General features: G+C 59.9%; 1 protein-coding gene across 1 annotated transcript; it reads left to right on the forward strand.

Annotated features, from left to right (window-relative positions):
- Positions 1-1,274: 1,274 nt before the first annotated feature.
- OLFML3 (olfactomedin like 3) lies at positions 1,275-3,881 on the forward strand. The gene is made up of 3 exons (XM_074925504.1): positions 1,275-1,477; positions 1,804-2,089; positions 2,478-3,881. The coding sequence occupies exons 1-3, from the start codon at positions 1,370-1,372 to the stop codon at positions 3,260-3,262; spliced, it is 1,179 nt and encodes a 392-aa protein (XP_074781605.1). The 5' UTR covers positions 1,275-1,369; the 3' UTR covers positions 3,263-3,881.
- The last annotated feature ends 11,618 nt before the right edge of the window (positions 3,882-15,499 follow it).

Raw genomic sequence — 15,499 nt, forward strand, 5'->3', positions numbered from 1 at the left:
GCGGCTGCCAAAGCCCCTGCCTGGTGCGGGTCCGGGGGTCCCGGGTCTGCGCCTGCTCTGCGGTGCCTGGAACCGCTCCGGCCTGGGCTGAGCTGCTCGGCACCGGGATGGGCTCAGTCGACGCCCCAAAACCACCGCAGGGCCGAGTGCTAGTGGCGCGGCTGGGGCCTGGCCCCGGGGGGAGCTGGGCCCTGCTGGCACCCGGTCGCCCACCTGCGACCTTCGTGTGAGAGGCTGCAGAGAGGGGCTGGGGCCGAGCCCAGCCCTGCCAGCACCGCAGCCGCCTCCGGGGCTCTGCGCGGTCCGGCGGGACGATGCGGGATGATGCAGGAGGATGCGGGATGCAGGATAATGCAGGAGGATGCGGGATGACGGGGCGTGCGGGAGCACTAGATGGCACACTCGCCCCACGTGCAGCCCCGCAGCCCTGCACATGGATGCGACCGACCCGGAACCCCGCGGATCTGCGGGCAGAGCGCAGGAGACCCAGGGCCCGCGGCCTGTGCCCCCGCACCGCCCGCCTGGGGTGACCGCGGGCCCGGCCGCGTCCTGGGCGCGGGGCTGCAGCCGCCGTCCGTCGCGCTGCGCCCGGGCCCTGCCGCGACCCCCGGCCGGCTGAGGGGTGCGGGAGCTGCTGGGGGTGCGGGAGCAGCTGGGGGTGCGGGAGCGGCTGGGGGCTCTACACCCGCGCCTGGGCAGCCTCGGGAGCAGGCGCTGAGCAAACGGCCCCAAATGGCTGCGTGCGGGCGCGTCAGGCGGGGCAGCCCCCGGGTGGCTGCTGGTGGTCACCCGAGCTGCCAGGCCAGAACGGCTGCTCGGGGGGACCCCGCAGGACCCCGACGCGGGGCGGGGGCAGGCAGGAGCTCCCGGCTCAGCAGCCACCATGGGGGGTGCCGCAGGCTCAGGGGGCCGGTGGCCACGATGCTGGCCCGGCCTTGACTCCACCAGACCTGGCAGGTGGCCAGGCCAAGCTCAGGTTGGCCACCTGCCTCGGGCAGCTCGGCGCTCCAGGAGCCAGGGCTGGGCCGTGCCCGTGGCTTCGCACCAGCTCCAGCTTGGCCTCGCGCTGTCCCACGGGCGGTCCCCACGCTGCGGCTCACGCTGGCCCCAGCACCAGACGTGTCCACCCATCCACGGGGCTGCCGCAGCGCTCCCCACTCCCGCACCCTGCACCCCACACGGCCAGCACCAGCACATCCCCGGCCACAACGTGGGCACCCGCCGGGGCACGAAGGGGTTAAGGTGCCTGGGGCTGGCCTGCGGCGAAGGAGCAGCCTCTCCTCCCCTCTTCACATCTGGATTCAATAAGGGCTGCGAGAGGCCGGAGCATTCCTGAGCTCTGAGGCGGAGGCTGCACTCTCTGTCGGCCATGGGGCCCTGGCACTGCCTGCTCCTCCTGACGCTCCTCGCTGGGGCCCTTCGTGCCCAGCAGCAGCAGTTCATGGAGTACGTGGAGCGGCGACTCACCCTCCTGGAGGTAGGGCCCCATCCCGCTTCCCCCGCTCGGCCCCGCCGCAGCCGGGGGCTGGGAGCAGGCCTGGGGCGCGGGGCAGCCGGGACGGAGCAGAGATGGCGGGGGGCCCAGCACGAGCGACGCGGGCGGGGGAGCGCTGCGGGACGGGCGGAGCGGGGCAGTGGGAGCATCGTGGCTCTGGGGACACCACGGGTGTGGGAGCGTGGCGGGATGGGACCCGCAGACACGAGCTCGGGGCCGCAGTGCCATGGGGCCCCCACAGCCGCGCGCAGGCCGCGGGACGGTGGCCGCAAAGTGCCGGGACCTCAACGTCCCCTTGGCTGCCCCAGGAGAGGATCTCGCAGTGGCACGACCAGAGCAGCCGCTACTCCACGGAGCTGCGGGACTTCAAGAACCAGGTGCTGGGGATGCTTGAGACGGCGGAGAAGGAGCGGGAGGCGATGAGGTCGGAGGCAGAAAGCGCAGCGGTGCGCGTGGACCGGCTGGAGCGTGAGGTGGACTACCTGGAGACGCAGAACCCCGCGCCGCCCTGCGTGGAGGTGGATGAAACGCTGATGGAGAAGCAGGTGGCCACAGCCAAGCAGAGGAAGAATGAGAAATACACCAAGCTGACAGGTGAGGGGCTGCCCTGACCCCCCGCGTGCGGGGTTACCCTGGGCCTCCCCAGTCCACCCAGGCCCAAGCCTCCCCGCCCATGTGCCATGGCACTACATCCCCACAGGGCATCTCTTGGGTGTCTCTGGCACAAAATCCTGTACCCCAGAGCTGCCTGGGAGCCACATCCAAGCCCCAGGCCAGACTCTTGGGCTTCTCCAAAGCCCCTGACACGGGGACACAAGGGAACTTCTCGATGTCACTGGGGATGGGACAGCACCGCAGCCTCTGCAGCCTTTGCCGACAGCTCCTGAGGGCTGGGGTGGGGCGCAGGGGACACGGGTGACTGGCGCAGGGGGGGACTGGGCAGCGTGGCTTCCAGGTTTTCACGGCCGCCCCGCTCTTGCAGACTGCAGCGACACCATCGCCAGCGTCAGAGCCATGAAGATCCTGAAACGTTTCGGCAGCACCTCGGGGCTCTGGACCAAGGATGCTGCCGGGAACTCCGAGAAGATCTACGTCTTCGACGGCACTGCCAACGACACGGTGTATGTCTTCCCCCGCATGCGGGAGTTCACCCTCTTCTCTGCCACCCGCAAGGCCGCCCGCATCAAGCTGCCCTACCCCTGGGTGGGCACTGGGCACCTCGTCTACGACGGGCACCTCTACTACATCCGCCAGCAGGGCCCCTTCCAGGTGATCAAGTTCAACCTGGCCAACAAGACGGTGGTGGACAGCTCGGTGTTCCCGGCCGAGGAGCAGATCCCCGTCTTCGGGCTCTCCCCCTTCACCTACATCGAGGTGGCGGCGGATGAGGAGGGGCTCTGGGCCATCTACGCCACCAAGGAGGATGAGAAGAACATATGCCTGGCCAAGCTGGACCCCACCTCGCTGGACATCGAGCAGATGTGGGACACGCCGTGCCCGCGAGAGAACGCCGAGGGCGCCTTCGTGGTGTGCGGGGCGCTGCACGTGGTCTACAACACCCGTCTGCCCAGCCGCGCCCGCGTGCAGTGCGTCTTCGACGTCAGCGGCACGCTGGCCCCCGAGGACGCCTCCCTCGTCTACTTCCCCAAGCGCTACGGCTCCCACTCCAGCATGAAGTACAGCCCCCGGGAGAGGCAGATCTACGCCTGGGACGACGGCTACCAGATCATCTACCGCATGGAGATGAAGAAGAAGCTGGAGGTCTGAGGGGCCCCCTCGGGGCACGGCCAGCGCCGGCGCAGGATGGCGTCTCTGCCCCATCTCCCATCACTGTGAAATGACAAAATGCTGGACCCCCGCCCCGGCCACCCTTCACCCACCAGCACCAAGTGTCCCTGCCTGGGACCACCCTTCAGAAACCTGGACTAATTTAATGAGATTTTCTTTTCTGTGATGTAATGAATAAATACCATGCAGCGAGCTGCAGCCACCTGCTTGCGGGGGGTGCGGGGTGCTGGGGCCGGGCTGCCAGAGCCACGAGCTCCACATTGCCCCAGAGTCACCCCAAAAGACACTTCCCAAGGGTGGGGTGTCCGTGCAGGGCTGGCCAGAGTGCAGACTGCTCTGTGGGCTGGGCTGGGGGTTTGGGCAGGGATTTAAGCTGGGGCCTCAGGCAGGCGCCCGCCGCAGCAAGAGACCTCTGAGCCCGACAGGGCCGGCCTGTTCCGCATGCACAAAACTGTGAGCAAAGAGCAAAACCCCTTAACCTGAGAGGACAACTGGAGATTCTCCTCGCGTGCCAGGCAAGTGTCCTAGCATCAGGCACCAGATGTTGCTGATTTTCCAACTTCACTTCTAGTGAAGCGCAGTCATCTCCCCCCTGCAGCTGCAGGGTCACCACAAACCCTTTACGTAAGGCCCCGGGTCCCCTGAGCCCCTCCCTGTCCCTGTTTCACCAGCACCGAGTCCCTGCAGGGCCAGAGCTGGGCCAGCATAGGGCAGGTGCTGGGAGCCCCTCGGGGGGGCAGCCCGGGCACTGCCAGGCCCCAGAGCCCCATCCCCGAGGTGGGGGCCACAGCCGGCAGCCACTGGGCACGGGCACAGCCCCCCGTGGCCACCACGCCAAGTCCTTCCAGTGCCCAGTATCACCCAGCGGCAACCATCCCGCACGCTGCCCCTTGTACCACACCCCCAGGGGTGCAGGATTTGGCCCATTGCTGGCCAGAGACGCTGCGGGCCCCCCCGAAACCTGGGTTTGCTGTGGTTTGTTCCTGTCACAGTGTCCTGAGAGCACAGAGGAGGAATTACGGGGTGTTTGTGTGTCGCTAGGAATCCCTTCCTCCCATCGGAGGTCAGTTCGGGGGACAAACCCTGAGCACGGATGCCGTGGGCTGGGCTGGCCAGGCCAGGATGGCACCTGCCGGTGCCCTCGGGGGCGAGACGCCTCGGAGCTGCCCGGGCGCCCCGGGGAGGAGCCGGTCCGTGGGGAGCGACCCCAGGGGGCTCCCGGGGCCACCTGACCCCCCAGAGCCACGGCACGGCCACGCCACCCCCACGTTGCCATAAAACCAGGGTTCGGCATCGCCCCACACCCACCTCGAGGCCAGCTGCCCCGCCATGTGGAGGCGACTTGGCGTTTGCTTCCAGTTCTTCTGTATTATAATTAAAATATCTTTTGGTTGCATGAGAGAAATGTTTAAATACACACTCTGAATGACTGTAATTGGATGGTGCTGAAAGTTCAACACACGGTGCAAGTCAAGCAGAGAAATTATCCGAGTGTGAAAGACTTTGTGAACTGTCAAGTTAATTTATAGCCCTTTTCAAGATCAATAACTATGGTAACAGAAATATAATTTTCAGAAATTGCACAGTTGTAAATAATTATGCCAAAGATTTCTCTAGCTTGAATTAAAATTGATGGGGCAGTAACTCCTCTGCACCAGAAACCATCTTCTAACCAGAGACAAGTCCTGCAGAACCTGACACTCGCTCCCCTAAGCGTCCCCGCCGCGGCGTGAGCGGGACGGGGGACGGGGGTGCCGCTGCTGGCAGCAGGTGCCCGAGTCCCGCTGGCGCTGAGCATCACGTGTTCGAGTATTTTATTCTCTTCAGAAAATCTGGCTCATTAGGCTTCGTCTTGCCGTGGCCGGAGGGGCAGGAATCCCTTGCAGCCTGCGCGGGGGCCCCTCGGGAGCCCCCGACGCCGGGAGCAGCCGGGACCAGACGCAAAGCTCAGCCTGAGCGACATGGGTGCTCCTCCCGCAGAGCTGAGCCCCCCGCTCACTCCCGGCCAGAAAACTGCTCACGAAACGGAAGGAAAAGAGATTTCTCTCTACAAGGGTGCCCAGGAGGGGCAGCCCCCGCCCTGGCTCACGTCCCTGCCAGCCGTGATGGGGGTCTCTTGCCGCACCCCAAAATGCCGCTGCCACCTGTGCGGGGGGACGCACCGGGGAGCCGGGAGGGGCTCTCGCCTGTGGGACACGCTTCTAACGGGGAAATCGCAGGTACGAGGGCGGGCGGGAGCGGCTGCTGCTGCCTCGCAGAGCCCCGCGTGACAAGCGGCCGCAGTAACTGCACACTCGTGGGGAGTTTGTTTTGTACAAACACTTGGGGAATGAGAAGCAAAATGGAAAAATAACTGCAGCGCCTGATCGGCTTATAAAGCACAGCACTTATCTAGCACTCCACATCTTCAAAGTACTTCAAGAAACATCAACTAATTAATCCTCGGAATAACCCCCATAAGGCAGAGCAGCATTATCTTCATCTGCTGACAAACAGACAAAAATCACATGTTTGATCGCTAAAGTGGTTCAGCTCGGAGCTGGCTGAAGGAGTCCGGCCGCAGAGCAGCAGCTCCCTCGCCGTGGCCCGGGCAGGGGCCGAGCAGCCCCCGGTGAGCCCCCGGTTCGCGCAGGAGGGACCCGCGGGCGGCAGGACCGTGGGCACTCGCCGTGCTGGGGCTCGTCCCCCCGCTGGACGTGGGTCCCTGCCACAGAGGAGAGGGTTCCCCACGGGGGAGAACAGCAGCAGGTCCGGGGAGAGGCTGATTCACCGTGGGCCTGCTCCCCGCCGGCTGCAGGCTCCGGCCCCCCGCGCCGCGGAGGCTTGGCTGCCCGCAGACCCAAGGGCTCACCTCCGGCTGGGGGGTACTGATTCCCTTTTTTCTTGTTTAAATATTTATCAGCCCCATTAGGAGAAAGCAAAGGCTGTGCCACAGCTGGTGGGACTGTCAGGGCACCGAGTGCCCTAATAGGTGTTAATTGCCCCCACCAGCCCCCCCCGGCTCCACCCGCTGCCCCCCGCCTTGGCCCACGGGAGCCGGGGGGGAGCGGAGCCCCCCGGGCCGGGCCCGGCAGCGGGTCGGGGTGATCCTGGTGTGGCAGCAGCCGCCCGGGACCCGCGGGGCTGCCCCAAGCCCCTCAGCCACTGCTGGAATCGGGTTTGTGGCTTCTGTGGCTGCTCCCCACTGCTCGGCTCCCCCCAGCCCCAGGGCTGCCCAGGCCTCGGCCCTCCCAGCCGTTCCCTCTGAACAAACAGATTTTGTGGGAAATTCAGCTTTGACTTCAAGGTGACGGTGTCAGAGACTCCACCGTGTTCTGGTCTGGCCACGGGCAGGTCACCCGCGGCCGTTACAGCCAGACGCCCCCTCTCCCCCACAGGAGGGTGTAAAACCCCCATTTCCAGGCTCAGCCGCTCCGCGTGGAGGCTCTGGGACAAGGGCTGGCCTGTCCCGTGTCTCCCGCCCCGGGGGCCGTGGCCGCCCGTGGCCTGCAGCACGCGGTGGCTGGTGGCCCCGGCCCCGGGCAGGGGAGCCCCCCCGCAGCGGCAGCGCGTCGCAGCCCTGTTACCGCTCTCCCTGAGCAGGGGTTAGTGGAAAATATGCTGATGTGACCGCTCCAGTAAGTCAGAGCTTTCCTTGAGAGTCTGCAGCTTCTTGTGCTTTAATTGCCAAATATTTTATCTCTTTAAAGAAGAGTCTCTGTAAGTAATGATTCCTTTCATGCCCGCTCCTCTTGAAAAATACTTCTCTTTGGAAGGCAATCTGATAAAGTAAATGAAGAAGTTATGTTAGCAGTAAGACAGGGAAAGCCAGATCTCCTGGCTAATTTTTTCCCCTTTGTCTAATTTTCAAGGATATTGGCTGTTTTTTCCTCCCTGACTTTTCCAGCTCACAGGAGCTATTGATAAAGTGACGTGGTTCCGCCTGTAGGATTAGAGACAGGGGAACTAAAATTAAAAGCAGGCAACTTAAACAAGCGTATTATAAAGGTGCTATTGTATTGAAACAAGAAGGGGGGGATAATTTCCCCATTTAATACTTTCTTAATGGCTGGTTGGCAAGTATAATCACAGGCTTTTAACTTCAAATAGGTATTTCTGCCCACGTAACATCTGGTTGAGGTCTGGCTCGTCACACACGGGCTGGGAGGAGACAAAGCCTCTGCCCAGGAGGTCGCGGGGAGGGGGAGGACACGGGATCTTGGGGTGATCCCGGATGTGCCCAGAGGACACCAAACAGCGGCAGCTTGCTCATGGTCCTCTGCCTGTTCTAACCAAGTTCACCAGAAATGTTTGCTTGGAGTCTGTCGCAGAGCGGGAGAGCTCAGGCCTGTGGCTGTGTCCGCCGGGATGGGCTGGAGCTAAACCCGTCCTTGCTGAGCGCTGCTGGGTCCGGCCGGTTCTTTCTGGAACAGAGAGAGTCTCCCCCCCGGGAGCGGGACCTTCCAGCGGCGGTGCAGAACTCTGGGCTCCATCTCAGCTCCGCGCCATTTCTGATTTTTGCCGAGGGCTCGGGGTCTACGCGGCAGTTTTGTGGCTCTGGGGAGAGGGGAGCCCCGGGAGGGGGTGCAGTGGGGGCTCTGCCGGGATGGGCCCGCGGGGTGCGGGGGAGGCTCCGGGGCGCTCGTGCACCCGCAGGGCTGACCCTCACCCGCAGCGCTGCCGAGCCCCGCGCTGGGGGCGCCCAGCCGGGGGGAGCGTCCCCGGGGGTCCCCTCATCCACGGCGGGATGCTGAGCTCCGAGGATCAGCCACAGCTGCGTCCGGCTCAGTTCAGCTCGGGCCCACTTCCCCAGCCCGGCTCTTCCTCCTCGAACACCAAACCTGGCTGCTGCCCCTCGTCCCTCGCACCCCCCACCCCCGGCCCCCCAACCCCCCAGCACTCGCAGCTCCCTGCACTCTCACAGCCCATGTGCTGTGCTGGAGGAGGTGTGCTGCAGCTCAAAGGGAGGGACAGAAACGGAAATTTCTTTTGAAAAGGTGGATTCTGCAGTATTATGGGGTCCCGGCAGAGCTGGCTTCGCGCCTGGCCCAGCCAGCCTGGGTGAGGAGGCGCCTGGTCTCCCCTCGCCCTTCCCGGAGCTGGGGTGTCCGCTCCTTCCTTTCCTCTTGACAGGAAGATTAAAAATAAAGTCTTCAAATTCAGAGCTCACAGCCCTGTCAGAGGAGCTGTGGTTTGTGACACACATCGTTTCATTATTTTCTAGACAGTTTCATTTACTAAGAGAATTTGGAGCTATTTCAGTACTTTGATCAAGACGGATTACTCTGTGCACTGCCCCCATTTCTGGGAACATCTGTCTCCAGCCAACAAGGATATTGCTGACATGAGGAAGCCCCACGCAGGCACCTCACACCATCCCAGGGATTTCACACATCCCATATTCTACATGATTTCACTAGGATTTTCTTTGGGTTGTTATTATTACTAATGCTGTTATTATGAAAGTTGTTTCCCGAGGACAGAAAAATACCAGCTCAGCTATTCAGCTGAGCAGTTCTTTAATTTCTTTCCTCTCTGAAAATCATCTCCCCACAGCTTTTCTGGAACAGATCCGAATTTTCTACTTAATACATCCTCCTCAGGCAAAAATGCTGAGGGATGCAGTGATTCTCCCTGTGCAAAGGAGGGTTTGGGTTTCCCTCCCCAGTGCTTTGCCCCAGCACTGCCTGCGCCTTGGGTGGGTCAGCTCCGAGAAACACGAGGTCAAGTTTTGTTTGTCCGTTTGCCTCCAAGTCCCTCACCCTCCCCTGAGGCTCGGTGAAGCACCGAGTTTGGGGTCCCAGCCCCTCTCGTCCTCCTCTCAGCCAGCCGGGAAGGAGGAGCTGCCCCTCGGCGGCCCCGGCACTGGGGCGGCGCGAGGAGCCGGGACCCCAGAGCAGCCGCCCCCCCCAGCTCATGCAGGGACGGTGTCCTGCTGCAGGTGTCTGGCAGCCTAGAGGGAGATATAACCATGGTAACTGGGATTATTATGGAAAATTGCTGCCATTTCTACAGAGGTAGGGTCAAAACAAACAGAAATTACCAATTTTTCTGTTTCTAACAAAATACAAAAGTGTGTTATTGACTCACTAATTCCTCAGTTGAATGGATTTCTCCAGAATTACCTACTAACCCTTGTAAACGAAAATGATGCGAAGATTAGCGCTGCCATGGAATTGCTCAGACAAGAGAAAATGAAAGGTCTGGTTAAATTCACGAGGCAGAGCCACTGGAGGAGCGTCTGTGTGCGCAGCCCGGCGCAGCGGCCGCGCCACCGGGACCCATCCTGAGCTGAAGGGCTGCGCGGGGGCACCCGCAGCACCCGGGCGGGCCCCGCGCCCCCGGCCAGGCCCACGGACACGCGTGTCCCGGGGCAGCCCCGGTTCCGCTCCCGGAGGCACTCAGGGTCCCGCTGACCCGCAGGTGCGCTGGAGCCGCGCGCTTTGTCCTTGGCCCCCCGTAGCTCTTGGTTCCGCGTTCCCGCAGCCGCGGAGCCAGTTCAGCGCTGATCAGAGCATCGGACACGGGCTGCGAGCGAGCAGAGACGGGGTGCTGCCACGGGGCAGGGCCCCCCCGGCCGCAGGGGACAGACACCCCCCCGGCTGCAGGAGCCACTGGCCAGCGAGGCAGAGGCCGGCGGCCCGCAGGGACGGGGCAGGAGCAGGGGGGCAGACAGGCGAGCCCCGACTGGGAAGGCAAGAATTTTAATACGCAATTAGACATGGCACTGAGGGGAGAATGAGAACAAAGAAATAAATGTTAATCCACCAATTAATTTGCAATGGAAATCCAGTCCCTGACCTCCAGATAGCGGCTCCTTGCCAAGTGCTGGAGCCCAGCCCATGACTTTTACAGTCCTTCTCATCTTCTAGTTTTCATTCCCTTTTAACCTAAAATTGCTTCAAACCTTTTGACCTGGAGGAGACTTAACAACCAAACGCATGGGCCACAGACCAGAGCTCTGCTTTGTCCCGGCCCCTGCAGATGATTGCTCCTCACAGCTTTGTTCTAAATTGTCAATCCTTCCTCAGCTGCAGTTTTTCAGGAAAGCAGGGTTTTAAATGAAAAGCAGTTTTCCCCAACCAAGCCAACTCCGATGTCACCGTCATCTGCCATCTCCCACTTCGTTCCATTCCCTATGCGAGCTTGCCTCAGAAATTGAAATGTTCAGCTTGCTCTACAATAAATTAAGAGAGAAATATAATTTGATCGGTACCAATGAATCCCATGAGGTTTGTCACAGCTGGGGTGCCGTGTCATCCTGCCGTGTGTTGGCGGTGCAGCATCCCCCCGTGGGGCTCAGCCGTATGCAGAGAAACCAGGCAGTTACGTGCCACTGATTTGCATTGCTGGCTCTTCTGTTTTTCCCTTCATTGCAAGACCCACTTTCCTAGGCTTAGAGGAATGGGCAATTTTAGGAAATAATTATTTTCATTGCATCATCGACTCTGTTCCTGCCCCTGGGAACTCCCGCTTCAGGATCGACATGAGACGCTGCCTTCGTGCAGCAGCATCCGAGAGCCCTGGGGGTGGCACAGCCCTGGCGGGCGGCGTCACCTCGGAGGAAGAGCTTGGAAGGACCCTCTGCCACGCCAGCACCGGCCCATTTCTCCGCAACACAAACATCACCAGCTCCTGCTTGCATGATGCCGTTTCGGGGCTGGGTGATATTTTCCCGTTGCGGTTGCAGGAGGGAGAAGAGCAGCCCCCCCGCTGGGGCCAGTCAGGGCGCAGCGTGAATCCACAAACCCGTGTCAGGCCCGGGCCCGCAGAGACGCGCTGTTTCTGCTGGTTCAGCCCCGATGCGTCCGTGGAGTGCGTCGAGGCTCCGGCGTCGCGCTCGGAGCGGCCGGGGTCCCGCTCCCAGGGCAGCGTTCGGGTGCTCCAGCCCGCGCCGCGCGCCCGAGAGGAGACCCCTCTGCATCCAGCACCCCAGGGCTGCAGCAGGACCTGCCCAGGGACCCTGCTGGCACGAGGGAGGAGGGGAAGATTCCCGCTGAGCTCATGGCACAAGGGCCCGGGCAGCGCTGGAGCAGGGAGACAGGCGGAGCGGCTCAGCAGCCCTCCAGAACACCCACAGCGAGCAGCAATTAGAGGTTCATTAGATAAAGCTGAGGTTATGCAACAGGCAGAAAGGTCCTCCTGGCTTCTGCAACTATTATGTACTAGAAAAACTGCATTAATCCGTCTCCAGCAGGCAGGGGCCATGCCGGGGCTGTGCCTGGCGCAGCGGCCTCCGGAGCAGAAGTGCTCGGGGGGGTTTGTAACATCCACCGCGCGTCGAGGGGCTCCCACCGGAGCAGGGACCCCGGCGCAGGGTGGGGCTGCTGGAGCTGGAGGGGGGGAGACTTGGTGGAGGATCCACGGCTCAGGGCTGAGGGGCTGGAGGGAGAGGCAGGGTGGTCTCGAGCATCAGGAGGAAATCAGCAGAGCAATTAGCAAAATCCTCCTTCATTTATGTAAGCTATCCAAGAGTAACGCCAGCAAACTGACTTAATTAAAAAATTACTGCTCTTCCACTCTGTCCCTCATGGCAGCGAAGAAATCCTCATCTTCTAAGGCAATTTGAAGTGAGAGGGATGTGCAGTTGCTAATGGGAGATTAGGAGTAAGTCTTCCACTTTGGAAGCAATTAACAATCCAGAAAGTATTTACCTCCGTGCGTCTGATGTCTGGGTCCCATTTCCCAGTCCCCGCTCTGCCACGGAACATTTCTCTGCCTGGCGGGGCTGCCACTCGCCCCATCCCCACGGGGCCCCGACGGCTCCTCCGGCCCCGGGAGGGACCAAGGGGGCTCCACGCGTCCGGCACCGCAGGCGGGAGAGCGCCGCCCTGGGCTCGGGGCAGAGTTCTCTCCTCATCGTATTTCTGCCCGTTATTTCACTGTCTCTGCACTGGGTTCTGGTACTGGCTGTTCCCACGGCAACGGAACATGCTCTGGATTTGCTTTGACCCATTCTAAGGCGCTTCATTAGCTTTAATGAACTGCATTTCCAATAGAAGCCTACACTGGATTTTTGAAATATATGTGCTTTGAATTCCATGGTTTTAATTACAAATGACATGGGAACGTAAGATACACAATTATATTTGCATAACTAACCCACTGTCTTAATATATACATGTATAAATCTGTAAAATATAATTACAAATTATATTTCAGAAAAGTCCAGGGAAAAAAAAAAAAAATCTTGAACATTCGAGTAGCATTGCCACTGAAGGCTGACTGCAGAGGTTTGTAAGCCAAGCAGAGCTACCAGGATGCCTCTGGCACTTGGACAAAGATCCAGATTTTCTAAGCCTGTGGATCTGCAAAGAGCAGCCAAACCCCACTTGTCCCAGGCTCACCGGCAGCACTGGCCTCCTGACAACCCTGGCTTTGGGATGATGCTCACCCCAGCAGAAAAGCAGGCTGCGTTACCTTTTACTGCAGAATGAAGAGTAGATAATTTTTGCTGTGGGGAGATTTAAAAAAAAAAACCAACCGCCAGCACGAAAGGAAAAACCCCTCTTCCCTGTCTGCAGTGCCCAGTGCGGGGTGTGTTCGCCGTCAGCTCCGCGCCCCAAGACGGGGTGTCCCGGGACCGTGTCCCGCGGGAAGGCCGGTGGGCAACGGGCAGCTCCGAGCGCCACCAGTGCTGCGTCTGCAGAGCGGAGAGACCACCCCAAAGCCTCCCCTCCGCGGGGCTCCTGGGCACGGCGCGCGGAGGCCACCGGCGCCCGGGGCAGCTCCGGGGCGGGACAGCTGCTGCCTGGCCAGGCCCCCCAGCCCCGTACACCCCAACCCTGCACCCCCAGCCCCGTACACCCCAACCCTGCACCCCCAACCCCATGGGCCCTGGCAGCAGCTGTGTGAGCAGAGCTCACGGGGAGTCCAGCTCATGTTTGTGCATCCAGGGGCATAAAAATGACAAAGAGAGTTTCTAGTCCCGGGGAGGTCACCCTTGGGTGCTGCACGATAACCAGATCCCTGACCCAGCATTTACATCAGTGCACAACTGTACTGATACATATAACCTTAATGGCAGGAAGAACGATCAGGGCCCTGGGGGAAAAAACCTCCAGCAAAATGAGACTGAGAAGCCTGGGCCTGCTCAGTTAGAGAGACGATTAAGAGGGCAAATAACAAAAGTAGAAAAACGAAGTACAAATAGAGAACTGAGATAAGGATCTCAAAGAACAGGGCTGTACTTTTCTCAAATGAGCTATAATTTGCTGTCTAATTTATTACCTTTAAGTGAATATAAAAGTATCTGGACTGAAGATACTTGGGCTAAAGACTGAAGCAGGACTGGCATGCATATGGATTGAGTGTATGTGATTACATACTCTTTATGGCTGCTCAAGAATTATGCCTAAGTAAAAGGGTTTGGAAGAAATAGAATAAAATTCAAAATTAAGCACACAAAACTGCTCCTGCTATAGAGTTTCCGCTGAGCCCACAGTGGGCACAGGTCAGCTCAAGTCACCCACGTGCCCAGAAACCCCTCGGAGTGGCCAATGTTGCCACCGTCGGAGGCAAGGGCCGAGTGACCCGGGAATCCTCAACACCCGTGTCCTGCCCTGCCTGCGGTTCCGGCACCCCGACGGCTCCCGGTCTGTCAGTCCCTGCCTCTGGCTCCTGGCAGCCGGGTGCAGTTTGTGGGTCCCGTTCAGTTCTGCACAAAAACTTCCTGTAGAGTAAGTGATCCCAGCTGCGAAAGGTGGGGACACGCAGCCAGCCTCAGCGTGGCAGCTGTGACATAGAGCACAGTCAGCATCAGCACTGAGTTTACATTTATTTCTCAGGGTTTTTTTTCCTAAGATAATTACAGAGCATGTTTATTTACTTCTTAAAACCCTACAAAACCCCAGTTGTTTTCTTCCTTACTTTTTTTTTTTTTTCTGTGTACCTGTGAGTAGCATTCTGTAATTAGAAATTAAAGGCCACTTTTGGAGAATAACTATAAATTGTTATGACAAGATTCTTCTCATTGCCAAACCATGCATTGCTGATGTGTGGGAAAAAAAAAAAATAAATCCCACAATAATGCAAACAGCTTGGAAGCCAGTATTGGAGAAGAGCTCCAGAGGAACCAGTGGATGCTCCTCAACTGGCAAAGCAAATGTCCGAAGACCCACCAGCCCCTGCAGCCGGGGGACTCCCAGCTGGCGGGAGGGTGGAGGGAGCCGCGGGAGCCACGGGCGCTGCCTCTGCAGCGATGCTGAGCGAGGTGTCGATGTGCACTAGGAAAGGTTTGGGGTTCGACCAGGCTGAGCTCTGTCCCGCAGCACCAGCGGGACTGAGCGGAGCAGCAGAACAGCCCGTTTCATCCCAGCAACACCTTTGTCAGGGCCAGCACTCGGCTGGCTGGAGAGGCAGCTCTGCCCCAGAGGGGGTGACGGCTGCTCAAGGGGCTTCACCAGGGGGTCACTGCTCCCCTCCTAGCCCAGCTTCCTTCACAGCGCGAAGAGCAGAGCTGCACCGTGGCTGAAACTCACTCTCCATGGGGTGTTTCTCATCAAGTTATTTTGTTCTCAAGTCGGTAGGAGGGCACTTGGCTGGGACAGTTCCCCCCGCTCTGACCCCTTGTAACGAGCAGTGTGATGGACTCGCGGGTCTTCTCCCTGGGTCCCCCCATCACTAAACCAGCTGTCATTAGGTGACAGCCCTCACGGCAGTGGCTCTTACTCTTCCTGCAGGCAGTTATTCTTCTGTGAAATTGGAGACTGGGAGGCTAAAACTATAAGAAAGGGGGGAAAAAAAAAAAAAAAAAAAGGTAGTCTGGGAATGCTCATGTGTGTTTATTTTCCTTGCAGCACTCGAAATAGAATAGACTATTCATTTGTGGCTGCTGGCAGACTCGGCTGGGGAGCGGCTCCCTCCGCCTGCAGCGCTGCCCTCAGCCCCCCACGAAACATCAGGCCCCCGCGCAGCCCCCGGGTCTGTGAGCGTCCCCCCGGGTCTGTGAGCGTCCCCCTGGGTCTGTCAGCATCCTCCCCTGGCAAGGGAAATTCACCCCTGCCATGAGGTTCCAAGGAGCACAAGTCCCACAGGGGCAAACTCTTCCATGGGACACAGCCCGGGGGGGGTTTCCTTTGTTGGTAAGAGTTTAAACTTCTCTGGGAGTTACTGTTACAGAGTTAAGGGTAGCATGTGGAGTGGGGAGCAAGAAAGCAACCTAACTAATCCTGAGGTGGCACTTGTGCCAGGCTCAGCTCCTTTTCAGAGTTATAATCCCTCTCTAGATGAAAGGGA

The sequence above is a fragment of the Athene noctua genome, chromosome 23 (assembly GCF_965140245.1).
Source record: "Athene noctua chromosome 23, bAthNoc1.hap1.1, whole genome shotgun sequence".
NCBI lineage: Eukaryota > Metazoa > Chordata > Aves > Strigiformes > Strigidae > Athene > Athene noctua.